The sequence below is a fragment of the Camellia sinensis genome, chromosome 14 (assembly GCF_055761805.1).
Source record: "Camellia sinensis isolate YWXY chromosome 14, ASM5576180v1, whole genome shotgun sequence".
In the NCBI taxonomy this organism is placed as follows: Eukaryota; Viridiplantae; Streptophyta; class Magnoliopsida; order Ericales; family Theaceae; genus Camellia; species Camellia sinensis.
The window spans coordinates 41,783,852-41,804,917 of NC_138974.1; the positions used below are offsets into that span (position 1 = coordinate 41,783,852).

Here is a 21,066-nt window from a genome sequence, read left to right on the forward strand (position 1 = left end):
TTAATTCATAAATTTAGAAAAACAAACTTAGCTAAATGAAGAGAAATTAAGTTTAAAATATAATTATATTTGATTTATATTTTACACCATTTTATTTATTTTTCCCCTCACAAATACTAACCCAAATCCATAAAACCAAAAACAATATCAAAGAATAAAAACCCAATACCTCAATTTAAGAAGAAACTCGATCAAAAGCTAGCCACGCATATGCTACAGACCCCAGCTGGGGCACCCCAGTGACCCCAGTGGCAGGTGGCACACTGCTATTGAGTGGATTTCAAAAAAAAAAAAATAAAAAATAAAATTTCAGTCTATCAGGGGCGACCCCCAGTGACCCCCACTGGGGGTGTTAGGCATTTTTCTTAACCTATTATCCAAATACTTGATCTCATCCACTCCAATAATAATATAAAAATATGGCATAATAATCTATGAAATTAACGGCAATCGAAGTAGTTGAAAGGGGTTTAAGGGAAGGGGGACGCTGAAGCAGAAGACTCTGGCACAGAGAGGGTGATATCATCTCCACCCTCCGATGGTTTCCCTCTCCAACTGGTTCCGCTACCTAGCCAACAAACTCGAGTATTCTGCCTGTCTCAGCCTCAAGGTCTCTCTCTCTCTCTCTCTCTCTCCTTATTTAGATGGATAGGTTTTTTTATTTTTGTTTTTTCATTTTTTTCCCCAGAAAGTATTTGATAGGTTCGTTCGATTTGTATAAAGTACTTTTTTTGGGGAGGCGCTGGCATTGGTTATTTTCACAAATTAGTGTTTTTTATTTTATTTTACGATAATGCTACGTATCTCAAATTTTGTGGTTCAGAAATTTTGTGGTTCAGAAGTGGCTCAAATAGCCAAAACGACGTCGTTTTGAGTATAGAACAACATAAAAATGGCCAAAACGACGTCGTTTTGACAATTTGAGCCACTTTTGAACCATAAAATTTGAGTTACGAAATATTTTTTTTTTTTTTATTTGTTTTTTTAGTGTGGGGGTGTGAAAGGGGGTGTTGGGTTCTTGTTATTATATGTTTCAAATTGTATCGATGTGGGTGATCATTATTTTTCTACTAAATATTTCTTAGCAAAATATGTGAGTTCTGTATACCCCTTCTCTTGCTTTGAAATGGGTTGCATTGCATCCCCTTGGTGCTTATTTTAATATAAATTTTCTTACTTATTATAAAAAAACTGGGAAGCATTTTTGCATAATCCAACATGAGGGTTTTATAAAAGAATTAGATTGAAATCGAGGCGCACTTAACTCTACATAAATCAACGAGGCTATTATGAATGTAGAATGCTATTGTCAGTTTTTGTTTGTGTCTAACACAAGTTACATATTTGAGTTGATTTCCATTCATTTTCCATTACTTCCTAGGATTCAACAGTGCATCCATAATGTGCACAATTTGTTTGTTGATAAACTACGACACCTTTTGTTTATTTATCGGATACAATACACTGATTATGCTCTTTTAAATTAATCACTAAGATATTGCTTTTGAAAGTGTGGAACTCTTATTTTGTTCATGCCAATCATCACAATCGCCATTGCCGCCATTATCTCTTATTTTTTTTATGCATTTTATCATATTTATTCCCTGCTTTAATTTTGTAGATGTTTTGTTGCTTTTCTTGTATGCACGCTTAGGGTTATGGCTGTTGGATTTTAGAATTTCTTTTATAGGAGATTATAATGAGAGAATCTTTATTTTGATGCAGAGATTTGAAGGAGGTCAAATCACTGAAAGAGAAGTAGTTGATATTGTATGGAAAAATTTATTTCAGGGAAAGTTGACATACTTGCATTGGAACAAAGGAGAGGAGATGGTCCCAACAATAGCAGCGCAGGGGGGAACTCTTCTTGTCCGGAAAATACCAGAAGCTGAGCCAACGTAATATTACTATTAACTGACTTGCAAAACTAGATAGATATTATCTATGCCTTTTTTCTTTTTTCACGAAACATATTTGCTCAGTTCGTACGTAATTACATTATCATTTAAACATTTAATTCTTAAGATAAATTTGATGCCTTTTTATGCTCTCATCTCAAGTTAAAATTATTATTTTTTGCTTCTCCAATACTGAAAATGAATCGAGATTGAGGAGTGAGATTAGATATTTTAAATGATTAAGGAATCTCAAACTAGGACCTGTTGTCTTGTAAATAATAAATAATTTCCATCAAAGATATGAAAGTTTGCTTGTCCAATAAAAACCATCAAAGATCAAACTACTGAAGAATCTACAGGACAATTCTTAAATTCATCACTATATTTATTTACTTTTTGTTGCTTTATCTACAAGGATTACTATCAACTCTAGTAGTGTAAGCTTGAATAGGTGTAATTGTTATTTGCAAACTTTACGGAAATCCCTCGAGTTAGTGGCACAAATTCTTATCACTAACTCATTCTACTAGAAGTAAAAACGTGGCCATCCTTATTTCTAAGGTTATGCCGTAGCTGAAACTGTTTATATATTTCTACCTGCATTATGTAATGTTCATTGTTTTTTAAAAATTTACTAATTTACATGCTCTTCGTGACTGAAACCAGTTATTATTACTATTTTTTAACGTACAGTGGTTTTCACGATGAACTTTTATATAGCCATGTGTTGACATGTGCATTTATTTGTGTATATGTCTATGAATGTTTGTCATTTATTTATTTATTTATTTCTCTCTGGGCTAGTTAGTCAAGTTCAAATACGGTCGTCATAGGGCACTCAGTATCAATGCAAGGTTCTATTAAATCAAATGGATTGACTTAGGTGTTTCAAGGTACTGTTTGGACATTTCATTGCCTTGTACCAACTGAATTGTGTTGCGGTCTAATTGGTCAATTTGGGTGCATAAGGCTATGTTAATATCAACTTAATAATTACAGCTACAATGTGGTATTTATTTCCATCTTAAGTTGGAAAGAAGGCTGTTTTTCCAAATTACATACTAGGATTTAAACCCAACTGTGAGTTCATTTGCAAGCTGGCATTTTGATGTCTGGCCAGAGTTTGCACGCATTCACAAGTACATATTATACTACCGGTTATGGACCTCAACAAGGGAGGGCTCAGCTATATTGACACCTTGTAGCCAAGACAATTTTTTTTCTACATTTGGTGTGGATTGTACCTGTGTTTCTAGCTTTTGTTTGGATGAGTTAATGGATTGCCCAAACCAGACTTTTGGTTGCTGGTACCATAAGAGTATAATTTTGTGTTGCTGACCAGATAGTTGGGGTAGAAAAAGCAATTAGTTGTCATGACCTAAAGCTGCAACCAGCAGAAGCCTTGGTGTAAATCCACAATTTCTTGAAAAGCATATTGTTCGAAGTGTCTCCAGAGTGGCTATGTATATGCATTTATAAACATAATTATATGTTCACTAACACAATTAATATTGGGATGTCACAGAGCAACAGGTACCAAGTCAAATTGCTGTAGCCTAGTGGCTCTGTAGGGTTCAAAGGAGCTGCGAAATTGAGTCAGCTATTGAATTTGTATTGTAAACCCATCAAATCATAAATTCCTCCAGATATATATGTAATATGCTGAATTTGCAGATTAGAACAAACCTGTTCACCATTTGAACAGATTAATATCTTAGCTCATGAACTGATTCCTTTTCAGCTTCGCTATTTTTGCTTTCCTGGTTTCTGTCATACTAGTGTAAGTTTTTGAATAAACTTGTATATTCAACTTGTGTTCAATACAAAGATTACAATCGATATATCTAGCAAACCTAAACCTAATCTGAAATAGGAAATAATAACTCTATACAATTAATCTATATATGCACACAATCAATCTAGAATATATTTCCAAAATTAACATTCTCACACCCCCGCTCAAACTTAAGGTAGTTTAGCAAAAAACACTGAGAGTTTGCCAAGAAGAAACTGAAAGCGAGCAGTGGTGTAAGTTTTCGTAAAGAAATCAGCAAGTTGCAATGCCAAAGAGACGAAAGGAAACGAGATGGAGCCAGACTGCAGATGCTGACAGACAAAATGACAATCAATCTTAATGTGCTTCGTCCGCTCATGAAAGACAGTGTTATGGGCAATCTGAATAGCACTCGGTTGTCATAGTAAAGGGAGGTCAGAGAAGACTGAGGGCCATCTAGATCAGTCAAGAGACAACGAAGCCAAACAATTTCAGTAGAAGCATGAGCCATGGCCCATAGCATGGTACTCAGCCTCGGTAGTGGAACGCGCAACAACAGTTTGTTTCTTACTCTTCCAAGAAATCAAGGAATTACCAAGAAACATGCAAAAGCCAGAAGTGGACTTGCAATCAGTGACATCACCAGCTCAATCAGAATTAGCATGAGCTACCAAGTCCAAAGAGAAAGTAGAAGATAACAGTAAACCCTGAAACCCTGGAGATAGCAAAGAATCTAAACTAAAGCAGCCCAATGTGTAGAATGAGGACCAAAACGAACTGACTAATCATATGAACAACATAGGCAAGACCATGGCAAGTAACCGTCAGATAAACTAAGTAACCCACGAGCTCTCGATATAAAGTAGGATCATCTAGAAGAATACCATCAGTAGTGATAAGTTTCACATTAAGCTCAATGGGGGTTATCAGAAAACTTAGTGTCAGTAAGACCGAAACGATGAATAACCTCATTAGCATACTTGGCCTGAGATAGAAAGTAGCCCTTAGAAGATGAAACGACCTCAATACCAAGAAAATATCGCAAGGGACCTAGATCCTTCATTTCAAAGGTGCGGAAAAGATGCTGCTTGACCTCAGAGATGGCAAAAGAGTCAGAGCCAGAGCCAGTGATGATTATATCATCCACATACAGTAATAAGGCAATGTATCCAATGGAGGTATGGAGAAAAAATAAAGTAGAGTCCTGAGCACAAGGATGAAACCCAAGCGCAGTAACAGCAGTCTAAAAGCGATCATACCAATCATGAGGAGACTGTTTCAGACCATATAGAGCACACAGAAGGCGACAAACTTGTCCAAAGGAATGGTGAAGGCCAGGGGAAGGTATGGAGAAAAAATAAAGTAGAGTCCTGAGCACAAGGATGAAACCCAAGCGCAGTAACAACAGTCTAAAAGCGATCATAACAATCATGAGGAGACTGTTTCAGACCATATAGTGCACACCGAAGGCGACAAACCTGTCCAAAGGAATGGTGAAGGCCAGGGGGAGAACGCATGTAAACCTCCTCTGTGAGATGGCCATTAAGAAAAGCATTCTTAACATCCATCTGATAAAGAGGCCATGAATGAACAGCAGCGACAGAGATCAAAGTACGGACAATAGTCATCTTAGCAACAGGAGCAAAGGTTTCCTTATAATAAATACCATACTTCTGTGAAAAACCTTTGGCAACCAGACGAGCTTTGTAACGCTCAAGAGAACCATTAAAATGAGTGTTAATTTTGTAGACCCATTTGCAACCAACCTGATTCTTACCAGCAGGCAAAGGAACCAATTCCTAAGTACTAGTTTTCTGTAAAGCAGACAACTTATCCTCCATAGCTTGAATCCAATGGGGATCCTGATAGGTCTCATTGTAAGACTGGGGTTCTGAAAAAGAATGAATAGTAGACAAAAAAGTATGATAGAAAGCAGAAAAACATGTATTAGACCAACCCAACCTATTTGGAGGATGACGTACTTGATTAGGATATCGGTGTGCAGCAGGGTCAGAGTCGTCAGAAGCAAGAGGATCAGCAGCAGGGGTAAAGACAACCGGTGGAAGAGGAGCCTGGCGACGAGAATAAACTAACAACGAAGGAGGTGAAGAAATCGGAGGAGGAAAAGCAGCCAGAGGTGAAGCAGGAGGAGAAGAAGAAACAAGCTTAGGAGGAACTGTGGAGATGTACTAATCAGATGGGACCTCAGAAGGAAACAGATCCATATGAACCAAATCCTCTTTAAAAACTGGGGCAGTGAGAGAAGGAAGCTGAAAGTAAGGTAGGCGTGCGAGAAAATAAACATGATGAGAGACATAAAGATGACGGGAAATAGGGTCGTAACACCGATAGCCTTTCTGAGTAGGACTATAACCCAAAAAGATACAGAGGACAGACTGAACACTAAGTTTGGTCCTATCTTTGCGAGGAAGGACAAAGTAGGCAAACCCAAACACACGAAGGATGGAGTAGTTAGGAAGTTAGGAGAACAAAGCCTCATAAGGAGACGGACCAGAAAGAAGGGGAGTAGACATGCGATTGAGAAGAAAAGCAGCAATAAGAACTGTCTTTCCCCAGAATGGAGCCGGAACTGTGGCAAAAAGAATAAGAGACCTAACTGTTTCAAGGAGATGACGATGTTTATGCTCGGCTCGACCATTTTAGACAGGTGTATTGTACAGGAAGTTTGGTGAATGGTGCCCAAATTGGCCAAATACTCACAGAACTCATTTTTAAAATATTCCTCACCCAAGTCAAACCGTAACACTTTAATTGTAGACCCAAACTGAGTAGTAATCATAAACTGAAAGGTACGGTATATCTGATAGAAATCGGACTTACGAGCCATAAGATAAACTCAAATATAACGGGTGCAGTTATCAACAAATGACACATAGTATGCGGAACTCCCTTTGGTAAGAACAGGAGAAGGGTCCCAAACAACAGGATGAACTAAAGAAAATGGTGAATCAGATATAGAAGTACTTTTACGAAAAGGTAAGGCTGTCATTTTGGCAAGTTTACACTCTCGACATTCAGTAAGTTCACTAGGAGAAATTTTACCCAATATATCAAACTGAACTAAAGACCGAAAGCGATTAGCCGACAAATGCCCTAATCTAGAATGCCACAAGTAGAAAGGACTAGACAGAGAATCTAACTAAAAAGAAGAAAAGGCAGTCGGAGAGGTTGCCATAGGCAGATGCAAGCTTTCCACCACGTAGAGGTCTCTAACTCTACGATCGGTCCCAATTTGCTGCTTAGACATCCGATCCTGCACAGAACAATAAGAAGAAGAAAAAATAATATCAAAACTAGAGGCATCAAGTTGACTGATAGATAATAAACTAACAGATAGCTGAGGAACATAAAGGGCAGATGGAATAGAGACAACAGACATAGCAGACTGTAAGACAGACCTAACAGATATAACAGACATACCAAACCCATTAGCAGTATTGACAGTAATAGGAAAAGGAAGAGGAGTACAATTTTGAAGTAAAGAGAGATGGAGAGTCATATGATGAGAGGCACCAGAGTAAAAAATCCAGACAAACGAAGAAATACCTGAAGAAGACCCAAGCAAACCTGAATGAAAAGAGGAAACAATGGAGGCAGACGAAGGTGGCTGTGAGGTAGACAGTATATGCTGAAACTGACTAATCTGAGCACTTGAGAAAGCTAAGTCAGGATCAGGAGTCGGAGCAGATGCAATAGAACTTGCGGGAGGTCGAAAAGGCAAACGTCCCTTCTTGGGACAATGATACTTCCAATGGCTTCTATGATGACAGAAGGCACACTCATCTGATGCCAATAGCTCCTTCTTGGGCTTTGCAAGAGGCTGAAGTTAATGGGTATCCGTCATTATGAATGTATTCGTAAACAAGAACAATGAACACACTCATAATATTAGAAGCCAAATGGGTCCAAACGAAACCATAAATACACACTGTGGTCAAAACGTAATAAGAGAGACATTTCAGAATAAGTTAAAGGACCAAAGCAAACTCAGAGAGAGAGAGATCACCGACTGAAGTGGAGAGAAGCCGAGAGAGCCAAATGGAGGTCGAAAGAACCAGAAGAACAGAGACAGATTGAGTCGAAGCACTGCTACCACGTTAGAGGTCGAGAGACGAACCAGAGGTCGACCAGATGGGTCACTAGAAAAACCAGACCCAAACGAACCAGACCAAGCCGAGGTAAAGAGACGAACAAACGACCCACGAAGCAAGGAGCTTCAATCGACAACCAGGTTTGAGAGAGATTGATTGCGAACTAGTTTGAACCAATGACTCGCAATTCTGGCAATAGAAGATCGTGATTTCGACGGTCACCCAATGAAGCCCAAATTAGACGACTGTATTAAAGAGGGTCTCCGACACTCTTTAACTAACGATGTGGGGTTTCATGACCTGCCTTGATACCATATAAGTTTCTGAATAAACTTGTATATTCAACTTGTGTTCAATACAAAGATTACAATCGATATATATAGCAAACCTAAACCTAATCTGAAATAGGAAATAATAACACTATACAATTAATCTATATATGCACACAATCAATCTCGAATATACTTCCAAAATTAACATTCTCACAACTAGTGCCTTTTTTATTGTCCGCCCTTGGTTTAAAGGTCCACTTTTATTCCGTTTCTTCATTAATTTATTTAATGACAATGAACTGTATAGGGGGTTGCCCATAAACCTTCCCTATCTGGGTGAAGGTAGGTTCCAACTTAGGACTATCGTACAGAATTTATCAGTTAGGCTGCCCTGCACCTTAAGTTCATATTCCTTCGTATTTTCTGTTTGCAGCTTTGGATGTTCTGTTTGGTGGTGGTTGTGTTGGTTTATTCGTGTATATGTTTTCTGCTTTCACAGTTTCCTTACTGTATGGTTTTGATAGGTCTGTTTTTGTTGGAGATATGGTGGTATTGAAGGACCCCCAAAAAACCGATAACTATCTAGTCCGAAGATTGGCTGCTATCGAAGGGTATGAAATGGTATCTACTAATGAAAAAGATGTGCCATTTGTTCTTGAAAAGGATCAGTGTTGGGTGTTATCTGACAATGAAAATTTGAAGCCCAAGGTGTGTCATTTTTTTCCTGTATAATGTCTTGTTTACATGCTTTGTGCCCTATGGTGCCTTCAATATTTTTCAATCACTTATGAAAAAGCCTACTTTTCTAATTTCTTCAGTTAGATCTGATTCCACCTTTCCCTATATAGAGCTATTTCCTTAAACACTGGATATCTAGAATTCATGAACCTTGTTACTGGAGAAATATATATATATATATTTTTATAAGTATTATTGGAGAAGAAAAACCCAACGAACTAAAACTTGAAAATAATATAAAAAGGTTCCTAAATTTAGAGTTGCTGGAGTTTTTGGCTCGTAATTTGTGCATGTAGAACACTTTAGTTTGCCTGTTTTGTTTGTCTTAATTGCTTTGAAGACAAGGACTATTGGCTATACCAATCACATCCAAAGCAATGCCAAAAAAATGAGAAATATCAAATAATTTCTACTTATTCTAGACCTTCAGTTTCGGAATAAGAGAGCTTTCTCACTTCGACAATTCATTACTTTGATGTGTGCTCGTAAATGCAAACCACTTACTATCTAGAATAATGTTTTGTTTGCATTCTTTGTGCCCTATGGCGCCTTTAATATTATTCAATCACTTATGAAAAAGCCTACTTTTCTAATTTCTTCAGTTAGATCTGATTCCACCTTTCCCTATAAAGAGCTATTTCCTTAACACTGGATATCTAGAATGCATGAACCTTGTTACTGGAGAAATATATATATATATATATATATATATTTTTTTATTAGTATTACTGGAGAAGAAAAACCTAATGAACTAAAACTTGAAACTAATATAAGAAGGTTCCTAAATTTAGAGTTGCTGGAGTTTTTGGCTCGTAGTTTGTGCATGTAGAACACTTAAGTTCGCTTGTTTTGTTTGTCTTAATTGCTTTGAAGACAAGGACTATTGGATATACCAATCACATCCAAAGCAATGCCAAAAATATGAGAAATATCAAATAATTTCTACTTATTCTAGACCTTCAGTTTCGGAATAAGAGAGCTTTCTCACTTTGACAATTCATTACTTTGATGTGTGCTTGTAAATGCAAACCACTTACTATCCGTACTAGTGCTTGGCTTATGGGTAATGCTTGACTTTCTATTGGGTGATAGATCTTATTATAATTTTCATTGCGTTAATCTTTTCTTCTTGTTCTCCTATTAATTGCAGGAAGCCAATGACAGCCGAAGATTTGGCCCCTTACCCATGACAGACATAGTTGGTAGAGTCATATATTCCCTGAGAACGGCCGTGGATCATGGTCCTGTGAAGAACAGGTGAGCTGATCTATTCTTTTCAACTTTAACCAAACCATATATTGGGAAAACATGGTGATATTTAATTGTAGTTTTCTTTTACCAGTCATTTGAGCATGCGAAGGGATTCATCTGTATTGGCAGTTGAGCTGGATGTTGATGAGATGACAAAAAATCACAAAGCATAGACTGGTTTGAAAAAATCTCCGAGTCAATTGTTCTGTATGTCCTTTATTGAGCCCTTTGCTCATTAGGTCTCTCTTGCTCCCTCATCCTCTCCCATTCTTTTGTGTGTCTCATTTTCTGACTGAAGACTATGACCCGGCCTCAGAATTTTGAGTTGTATCTGTATTTAACACCACTTTCAAATGACATTGTAGTCTGGAACACTAGCTTTAGACAGCCTCAAATGGCCACCGACTTTATGTGGATGCTTATATTGGGTCCTTATCTCTCTCTCTCTCTCTGTCTCTCACACACACACACACACACACACATCCTTCTGTTTCTCATAATTTCTTCCCACTGCCCATACATGTGAGGACCTCAAGAATTTTCCAATATCATACATAACATTTTTTTTTCGTTTGTCCCTGTGAATCTTTGTCATTGGTTTTTTGAATTGTGAAAAAAGGGTGGATAACACAAATTTGGGATGACTAAGCTGACATATATATTTATTTGAGAAGCAATTTTTGGCTTGTTTTTGGAAAGTTCTAAAATAGTTAATTTTTTTGTTTATTAGAAAAAGACTTGCAAAAAGTATTGAAGTGATATGACTGAATAAATTAGTATTATTGACCATTTCCAAAAGGCCTTCGTCTTGCCATCGCAATTTCTGAAGATAATGGACAAGAGCATAGCAAAATTAAAAAGAAAAAAAGCATAGAAAATAAAAAAGGGAAAAGCAATCATACATTATTTTTAGGGTGAATTATAAAAATGGTCCTTATAGTTTACTCATATTTTTATTTTGGTCCATACACTTTTAAATGTATCAATTTTACCCTTACAGTTTAGTTTTTGGCTCGAAATGGTCTAATAGTTAACCGCTGTTGGGATTTTGGACGGAAATTCCACGTGTGTAAGGCACGCACGGGACAATTTTGACTCTCTTGACTTTCTTAAACAATTTTGACTTTCTGTTTTATTTAATTTCATTATTTAAGGGTTGTTTGGGATGAACTGAATAAGGGTATTTTTTTTTTTATTTTTTGAATAAAAAAGTAGAGGAAAAAAAGATGGTTGTTTGGAATAACTTTTTAATTTTTTACGAAAAAATATGTATTAAAATATTGTATAAAATAGTAAAATTGTCATATTACCCCTAATTCTTATGATCGTACTAACAGTGATTGTACCATGAAGCCGGTACGGTGGGCAGCATAGATGTATAGGAGCAGCTTGCCTCTAGTTCAAGATCGGACTGGACGGTGTTGTTCGGCTTGTGGAGGCCCATTATGGGTCTCTTTTTGATAATATGAATCGTGCAATGTGTAGAAATCGTTGAATATTATATGCCTGTAAAAAATAATGTTAATCGGATATTGATAGCTATCTGATTGGATTAGTTTTTTGTCAACCGTTAATTTGTTCACCGTTCATTTTTTTATACAAAATTAATTTGATCATATATTTATCGATATCCGATCAACGTGATTTTTTACAAGCATATATTACTCGACGAGTTCTACACATTGACGGTTCAGATTATCAAAACGGTACTCATGATAGGCCTCCACAGGCCGAACAACATTCTCTTGTGTATCATGAGAAGTGCATCCGCCTATCTAATTTGTACCATCACTGCGGACAACACCATCACTTCAATACAAAAGTTGACTTGTATTTTTTTGGTATAGATTTGTTTTTTTTATATATTTTTTTTATGAATAGTGATAACTTTTTGATTTTTTTAGTAACTTTTTGACTTTTTATCTTTTATAAACTATGCCAAACCAGCCCTTAATTATTATTATTTTTAAAAATAAATTTATTTAAAATTTTAATTAAAAAAAAACTTATATTTTTATTGATATTTTATTTACTTAATTTTTAAAAATAAATTTATTTAATTGTGTAAAAAAATAAAATAAAATAATTTTTTATTTAATCTAGCTAAAAATAATTAAAATATTAAAGATATGTTTAATATTGCTATTACTTAGTAAATAATTAAAAAAATGGTAAAATAGCCTTTTTCACATTTATCCTTATTTAGTTTGTCCAATCAAACATTAGATTCACTAAAAATAGTCATTTCCAGACATCTAATTTCATGAGTAAACAATTTATTTTATTTTATTTTATTTTATTTTACACAATTAAATAAATTTATTTTTAAAAATTAAATAAATAAAATATCAATAAAAATATATGTTATTTTTTTAATTAAAATTTTAAGTAAATTTATTTTAAAAAATAATAATAATTAAATAATGAAATTAAATAAAACATCTATTAAATGAGTTAAATTTGAGTGATAATATTAGAGAACAAATTGAATTAATCCAAAAATACTCAAGAAAGTCAAAATTGTTCAAGAAAGTCAAAATTGGCCTGTGCGTGCCTTGCACGTGTCGAATTTCCATCCAAATGTCTAACCACTGTTAACTATTGAACCATTTCGAGCCAAAAGCCAAATTGCAAGGGCAAAATTGATACATTTAAAAGTGTAGGGATCAAAATGAAAATACAGATAAATTATAGTGATCATTTTTGTAGTTTGTCCTTATTCTTAATATGCCAATTGAGGTTGTGTTTGGATTTTAAGAATTTGTGACAGGAAAGGATAAAAATGAGATAATATGAATGAAAGTTAAATTTTAATTTTTTACCCCTTACATTTTTTTTTATTATCAAAATTCATGATCAACACATGGTCTAAAAGTATTTTATAGGGATGAATGGTACCGAGAAAATGGGGTTATCATCTTGATTTGGTTTTGTTTTGTCCGATGTTTATTATAGGGAAAATTACCATCTATTAATAATGTTTAAAAATTATTACACATTATTGATAAAGTTTATAATTTTAATTATTAATATTTATAATTTTTGTCACAATTTTGTAATTTTTTTCTCCTGATATTACTATCAAGTTGTGTGTGTTGTTTTCTGACCAAACTGTCAAACAAGTACTCAGCTGAAGAACACTAGCAGAATAGATTGCGCTCGAATGACCTATCACAAAAAGATAAGACTCCGGCGGTGGTTTATCCACCTGGGGGTACTCCGACGATCAAGTTAGTACTCAATTATCTCGCAAAGATAGAAAATAGTGCTTTAACTCACTAGCCAGGAAACAAAAAGCGTACCTTACACCCACGAGGGTGCCTTACTTTTATAGCCAACTTTGACCTGATCCCTGTAGAAGCCTAGCTTCAATGGACTCTGACTCAATGCTTATCCTGGACTCTCCAATAGATAAAGATAAACTCCCTAAGAGCTTTACCCTTATCCAGTCTGAGGCCCTCCTCCATTCTAGGACTCTTGTCCCTTATCCGCTCATTTCGGATTTCGGTATCTCCGCAGATAACCTCAGCCTAACCGAGATTACCTCGGCGTCAAGTCAAGGACACGTGGCGCATCGGCTGGCATTTCGGTGCCACCTTGGCCACGTGTTGCTACCTAAAAAATATGTCCCCACAACTGCTCCCTAGGTTCTATTACCTCGGCATCCTGAGGTGATGGAACCTGTATCTTCAAACCATATAGCATGTCGGCTAAGCTGGCTCTATCATTTATTACCGAGGTCATCACTCGTCGGTTCCATATGACCAAGACTTGTAGTCCGTTTGCACCAATGCCCTTGAACCAGAAACTAAGTTTTTTCAAGTTTCCTTAACCGAGATCGTCCCCTTGGCTGAGGTCTTTGCTTCATTAAATCAAGAACTCCAAGAGTTTCTACACGCGTATGAGCTGTTACGCACTGCAACTCAACCGTTTTTGCCACGCGTCTCTCCCCCATTAAACCGTACCTGACATGCGCCATTAAGTCGCATCGCACTTGCATGCGCCGTCTAACAAGCACGTCGTCCTAGGCACACTAATTACGATTTGTCGCCTTTTCGTGTTTTGACAAAAACACTTCCCCCTCTCTTCGTCATTTCACTTTTGCATCTTTGTTTTCTCCAAACTCTCTCTCTCTAACATTTATCTCCCAAACCCTCCATTTTCATTCTTAAAGCTTTCTGCAACTACTTCATTCTTCCTTTCCGGCGAGGCTTTCGACGTTCTGCCACTCATACCACCCGGGTTTAACTCCGGCGTACCTCACACCGGCATCACTCCCTCTGGTAAGTCACTGCTTCCCCTCTTATCAATCTATGTTTTTCTTTAAAAAACTCCACTACATTATTTGCTACCATTACTAACCCGTTCATGTTCTTGATTATAAATTTGTGCGTTGAATTCAACCATATACTTGGGCATGTTTGTCTCATGATTTTGCTTCTGGGTATACACATACACACATATGCACTTGACGTTCTTGCTTGGCGTTCTTGATAGCTTAACACTATTCTTGATTTTTTTGCTATCTTCTTGAATCTGAATCGTACTTTTTGCCTTGTTTTCTTGTTGTTTTTTTTCCAGATTCTTGCTCCTTATTTCTATTTCAATAGCTCTAGGTTTTGGGATTTGTTCTAAAACCCCTTTCCTTAGGAAAAATTGAAACAAATTCCTCTTAGATCCTGAAATCCCTTGCCCCAGTTTCTGTTTTGAGTTCAAGCTGAGGTCTTTAAAACCCTAACGAACCACTCCCTTCTGAAATCCAACACTTTTCCTCTAAGCCGACGTTATGGGTATGTAGAGGTGGAAGGTAGACACCCCAATTAAGCTAGAATACTTTAGGCAGGAGTTTACCATCCCTGTCAACGTTCATCTTGTGTTGGCTGGGGAGGAGGACTCCATCATACCCAAAGACGACTCCATGCCCTTCCCAGTGGTAGCTTTCGTAGATTATGGACTTAGGCTCCCTCTTGACATCCTCTTCCGAGAAGTCCTTCACTATTATAAACTCAACCCAATGCAATTAGCCATTTACTCTTACAGGGTCATCAACGGTATTATCTCCTTAGTTAGCCGAGAAAATGCTAGGGTAACTCTAGCCGACATCTAGTACTGCTGCACCATATGTGGCCTTAAGTCAGAAAAATGCTACATTTATTACCTTAAGTCGAGGTCGACGGAATACAAACTCATTGCCGACCTCCTTGATTCCAACCAGGGCGCTGGGGACGATTACTTCATCGTCTCGGGCAATTGGAAGTTCCTTCCAGATGATGACCTTCACCTCTACCCTTTAAGCCGTACATTGTTCAGAGAGGGAGATGGTAAGGGCCAAGCGTTACTTTTACTTGCTTCTCAAGTCTTTTTTACTTTGATATTTTTGTATGCTCTAACGTCTGTATGCTTTATTTTGCAGTTCTTCCTCAGCCTCTAAAGGACTTCTGCAAAAACTTCTATCTCAGCAAGGATTTTAAGAGGTTGTTGGGTCTGCCAGTTGACCAACGAAAAGCCCCTTTGCTGCTCAACTACATCCCGACGTACAAATCTGTACTTCCCGACGTCCCAAGAAAAAACAAGTCTCCTCCTTCAGCAACAACTCCTCAAACTGAATCATCAAGGCCTGACTAAGGATCAACATCTGGTCCCGTGGAGTAACCATTAACCTCTGCTCCACAACTGATCCCATCTTCTCAACGCCAATGCCGACGTCAAACTCCATTGTTTGCACCAGCAGGCAAAACTCGAAGCCGAAGACGCCGAAATGGCGAGGCGTCCTCATACGATCCAACCAACCCCCCAATTGCACTTCCAATGATCCATTTCGGCACTAAGGTTACCGTTGTTGTAGACGCTGACGAGATGGGTCATAAAAAGGCTGTAGCAGACGACCTTCTAGCCGACATCCCCAACATCATCACCATATAATCTTCACCATCGCAATCTCAGCCAAAGCCAAAGTAAAAAAGGCTGAAGAAAGCCCAAGCAAAGGCAATAGTAACTAAGATCGATTCTGAGGATACCTTACCGATTTCCAAGATGCCCGAGGCGGAAAAAAGTGCCTCTATCATCGAAAAGAGGCCCGCAGAGGCTACTCCCTCTGAATCCACCAGGTCAAAAAAGCTAAGGTCAGAGTTAGCCACGACCTCGGGGTCCATGAAATCTGATGCTCCCTAGGTCTCTTCAATCACCATTGAGGACAAGCCAGTCAGAGTCGGCGATAACGCGACTAACATTGAAGTCGGTGTTGCCCTCTCTATTGCCTTGCTCTTTCCAAAAGACTTCGAACGCAAAGCCGAGGTCAGCAAATATGAAAACTTCGCTCTGATGTTGCAGCACTCTGTTCAAGTAAGCCCCTAACACTTGGTACTTTTCATTCTCTGTTTTTCCATACTTAGAGAATTTTACTAACTTTTGTTTTGTCTATTTCTTCTAGGCGATCCAGTACGCCCACTCCTTTGTGATGCAGGCTTTTGACATTAAGAAGGAGTTGGTCAACAAGACCACGGAGGCTGCTAGCTTGCTGAAGACTATAAACAGAGCTGAGGCCAAGATGAATACACTGATAGATCAGGCCAAGGCAGCTAACAAGCCCAAGACGAGGCCGATGAGAGAGCAAGAGTTGCTGAGGCCGTTGATAAGGTCCTCGAAGCCGAGAAGAAAGAGGTCGAAGCAAAGACCGCCGAAGCCCAAGCCGAGCTCATTGCTACCTTGGCCACAAAAGACGCTGAGATCAAAGCGGCGGACGAGAAAGCATACGCCAAGGGGGCAGCCGATGTTCGCGAAGACCACAAGAAGCAAGTGAAATAGGCATGCAACATGGGTTTCACCCTTTGTTGAATGGCTGCCTTAAAGGAGTTGGCTGTCCTCGAGGACCTGCCTCTCCAAGAAGATAGCCGCATTGTCCTACCATTCCCATCCACTCCAAGCCAATCTGAGGACAAAGCTGAGTCCGAGGAGGAGGCCGAGGCCAAAAAGACCGAGGAGACCGAAGCTGCTGGGGCCAAGTCCCCAACTCTAAATGAGCAAGTTTTAGACTTGAATCAGGATGAGGAGGATGAGGTCCAAAAGACCACCTTTGAGGCCGAGGTTGAGACTTCTAACAAGAGCCTGGATAATACCTCGCGTGAAATCGACACTGAGGTCCAAGTTGAAAAATCTACCCAGCTGTCTGTCGAGGCGGGCACAACGCCAATTACTAAGGCAGGGCAGACTGTGAAAAATGCATAAACTTTAGTTTTTCCTCCTTTTAGTACTTGCTCTCTTTTGGACAGCTGTAAATCTCTTTGTTTTGAACAATGTTAACTTTGTATTTGGCCGATGTGCCTCTTTTGTAATCTGAACAAGTAGTCTCTTTGTAGGCCGAAGTGCCTTTTTTCCCTTTGAATGCAAGTCTTTTTTTTTGACTAAGTGTTTGAATGCTTGTCTTTCTTTTACTGTCTTGTATGATTCCATACTTAGAATATTTTGCATGTCTTCAAAGTACACCTTAGCTGTGTAATCTCCTCGGGGTAAAAATACTTCAGATATATCTGCTGAATGTTTATCTCGGCCTTGTCGTAACACTTGAAAAAACATTGTAAGAAAATTTTCACAAGTATTTATCTAAAACATGCCACTTGACCTTCAGTTATCAAGACTTCTGTCTTTCATTATTTTCCAAGTCTTAACAGCATGGTAATCTCGGCAAGTACGTAGGTATTTCTTTCAACATAACCTTGGCTTAACTTCAACTTATAAATTGTTCTTAAAATTTCAACAAGTGTTAAACCAATTTCCTTTCAACATGACATCGGCTTAACTTCAACTTGTAAATTTTTCTTGAAATTTCAACATGTGTTAAACCAATTTTAGCTTGTAAATTCCAACTTTCAAGCATTATTTTCCAACTCTTTGCCCCCTAATGTGAACTTAAGTTTCACTTATGTTCACATTAAGTATGAACCTATGATCCTGTCACCAAAATCATATTCAAACAGAGACTGGCTGAGGTTATCAACCTCGGTCTCTGTTAATCTAATTGATATGTATTTAGTGTCATTCAAAGTTTTTATTATGTCAACACAGCAAATCTAGGTTAATTCAACTTAGTTCAACTTGATTATATGCAAGTATAATTCAACTCTGCCATATAATAAGTCTAAATTATTCATCATGTTTCAATCAGAAACATCACCAACCTAATTCAACTCTGTTATATGCAAGTATAATTCAACTCTGTCATATAATAAGTCTAAGTTATTCGTCATGTTTCAATCAGAAACATCGCTAACTTAGTTCAACTCTATTATATGCAAGTATAATTCAACTCTACCATATAATAAGTCTAAGTTATTCGTCATGTTTCAATCGGAAACATCGCCAACTTAGTTCAACTCTGTTATGTGCAAGTATAATTCAACTCTGCCATATAATAAGTCTAAGTTGCTCGTCATGTTTCAATCAAAAACATCCCCAACTTAGTTCAACTCTGTTATATGCAAGTATAATTCAACTCTGCCATATAATAAGTCTAAGTTATTCGTCATGTTTCAATCGGAAACATCGCCAACTTAGTTCAACTCTGTTATATGCAAGTATAATTCAACTCTGCCATATAATAAGTCTAAGTTGTTTGTCATGTTTCAATCAAAAACATCCCCAACTTAGTTCAACTCTATTATATGCAAGTATAATTCAACTCTGCCATATAATAAGTCTAAGTTATTCGTCATATTTCAATCAGAAACATCGCCAACTTAGTTCAACTCTGTTATATGCAAGTATAATTCAACTTTGTCATATAATAAGTTTAAGTTATTCGTCATGTTTTAATTAGAAGCATCGCTAAGTGACTGATCAATCCTTTTACACAAGTTTGAAATAAAAAATCAAGTTAAAATTTTATTAATTACTTCGGCTAATAAAAGAAAAACTTATAAACAAAAGGGAATCTTAATGATAGAAAAACTTTAGGTTACAAGTATTCCAAGGTCTTGGCAACTCTTTGCCTTCACTGTCTTCAAGCCGATATGCCCCATTGCCCAAGACCGAGATGATTCTATAAGGTCTTTTCCAATTTGGGCCAAGCTTGCCCTCTCTTGGATCCTTCTTGTTGCCGACGACTTTTCTTAAGATGAGGTCCCCAATTTGAAACTCTCGTAGGTTGGCATATTTGTTGCAAGCCTTGGCAAGGTGCTGCTGGTATGCCCCCAGCTGAATTGCTGCTTTCTCCCTTCTTTCTTCTAATAAGTCCAGATCTCGGGTTAAAAATGCATCATTAGTCCCATTCTTTACTCCCTAGGTTCTGATCCTTGGGATGCCGACCTCCAGTGGAAATATTTCCTCTGTGCCATAAGCCATGGCAAATGGAGATTCCCCAGTTGATCTTCTCGGCGTAGTTTGATATGCCCAGAGTACACTGGGCAACTCATCCACCCACTTACCCTTTGCTGCTTCTAGCATTTTCTTAATTCCATCTAGGATAACCTTATTCGATGCTTCTGCTTGGCCATTACTCTTAGGGAAGCTTAGAGTAGAGTAATAATTCTTGATCTTGTACTTTGCACCGAAGCTCTTGATTAGTTTACTGTTAAACTGCATACCATTGTCTACTATTATTGCCGTTGGGATCTCAAATCTGGTGATGATGTTCTTCCATATAAAGTTCTTTACATCAAAGTCCCGAATCTTTGCAAGGGGTTCAGCTTCAACCCACTTGGTGAAGTAATCTGTTGCCATTAGCAGGAACTTCCTTTGTCCAGTTGCTTAAGGAAGTTGTCTAACAAGATCCATTCCCCATTGGGCAAATGGCCAAGGGCTGGATACTAGGTTCAAATTTGCTGCTAGTTAGTGTATCAAATGTGCAAACCTCTGACACTTTTCACACTTTCTGACACAGGCTTCATCATCTTTCTACATATAGGGCCATCAATACCCCTAAGTAATGGCCCTATGAGTAAGTGACCTACCCCCAATGTGGCTTCCACACACTCCTTTATGTATCTCATACAATAAGTCTTTAACTTGTGAAGGATGTACACACCTCAAAAGAGGACCAGTAAAAGATCTTTTGTAGAGATGCCCCTCTACTGTCAGACTGAATATTGCCGACTTTAGTCTGATTTTGTGTGCTTCTTTATGATCATCTGGCAGTTTCTCATCTTTAAAGAATACTATTATTGCATCTATCCAGCTTGGTCCCATCTCCACACACATTGCTTCATGTTCTGTGTTCAATGGTTCTATAGTTGGACCTGATAAGTAGTCAACCATTGTTGTCCTTGCCTCTCCTGGTTTTATTGCACTAGCCTGGTTGGCCAAGGCATCAGCATGGTTGTTGTCATCTCGGCTAACTTGCTGTAGTCAGCAATTTTGAAACAATACTATCAGTCTGCCCACCTCTTTTACATAGGCCACCATTCTTTCATCTCGGGTAGCGAATTCGCTTGTTGTTTGGTTGACGATAAACTGGGAGTCACAGAAGACCATTACCTCGTCGGCTTCCATTGTTGCTTCCAACTTTAATCCTGCTATCAGTGCTTCATCCTTTGCTTCGTTGTTTGAGGCTTTAAACCCCAAGCGAATGGATTGTTCTAGCATCTGTCCATCTGGCGATACTAGTACTACTACTGCCCCCACTCTTTGTCGGTTTGAACTTCCGTCAACAAACAGGCGGAAAGAGTTGCCGACGTAAATACTGTAGGTCCTGAGTTTCTCTTCTTTCCTCTGTTTGGCTATCCCCAACTGGGTTTTTCCTTGTTCACCTGGACATCGTATACCTCGGCTCAACGGAGCCCGAAGTATGATGGCGCCTGGTGTGAACTTGGCCACGAAGTCGGCCAAAACTTGGCCTTTGATTGCTGTTCTGGGTCTGGATTCTAGGTTATATTAGCCTAACACCACTGCCCATCTGGTTATCCTGCCTGTCAGATCCCCTTGCTACAATAGGGACTTCAGAGGATGCTCAATTAACACCACAATCTTGTGGGCTTGAAAGTAATGATTCAGCTTCTTGGAGGCCATTACCAAGGCTAGTGTTAGCTTTT

At 38.0% G+C, this 21,066-nt stretch overlaps 1 protein-coding gene across 2 annotated transcripts; it reads left to right on the forward strand.

Annotated features, from left to right (window-relative positions):
- Positions 1-356: 356 nt before the first annotated feature.
- Positions 357-10,467, forward strand: LOC114275160 (mitochondrial ATP-independent inner membrane protease subunit 2). 2 transcript variants are annotated; one of them, XM_028217151.2, is made up of 5 exons: positions 357-610; positions 1,726-1,898; positions 8,581-8,764; positions 9,945-10,051; positions 10,137-10,467. In XM_028217151.2, the coding sequence occupies exons 1-5, from the start codon at positions 539-541 to the stop codon at positions 10,216-10,218; spliced, it is 618 nt and encodes a 205-aa protein (XP_028072952.1). In that variant the 5' UTR covers positions 357-538; the 3' UTR covers positions 10,219-10,467. The 2 variants fall into 2 exon arrangements, with proteins under 2 accessions (XP_028072952.1, XP_028072953.1); XM_028217152.2 differs by having other exon boundaries at positions 1,792-1,898.
- The last annotated feature ends 10,599 nt before the right edge of the window (positions 10,468-21,066 follow it).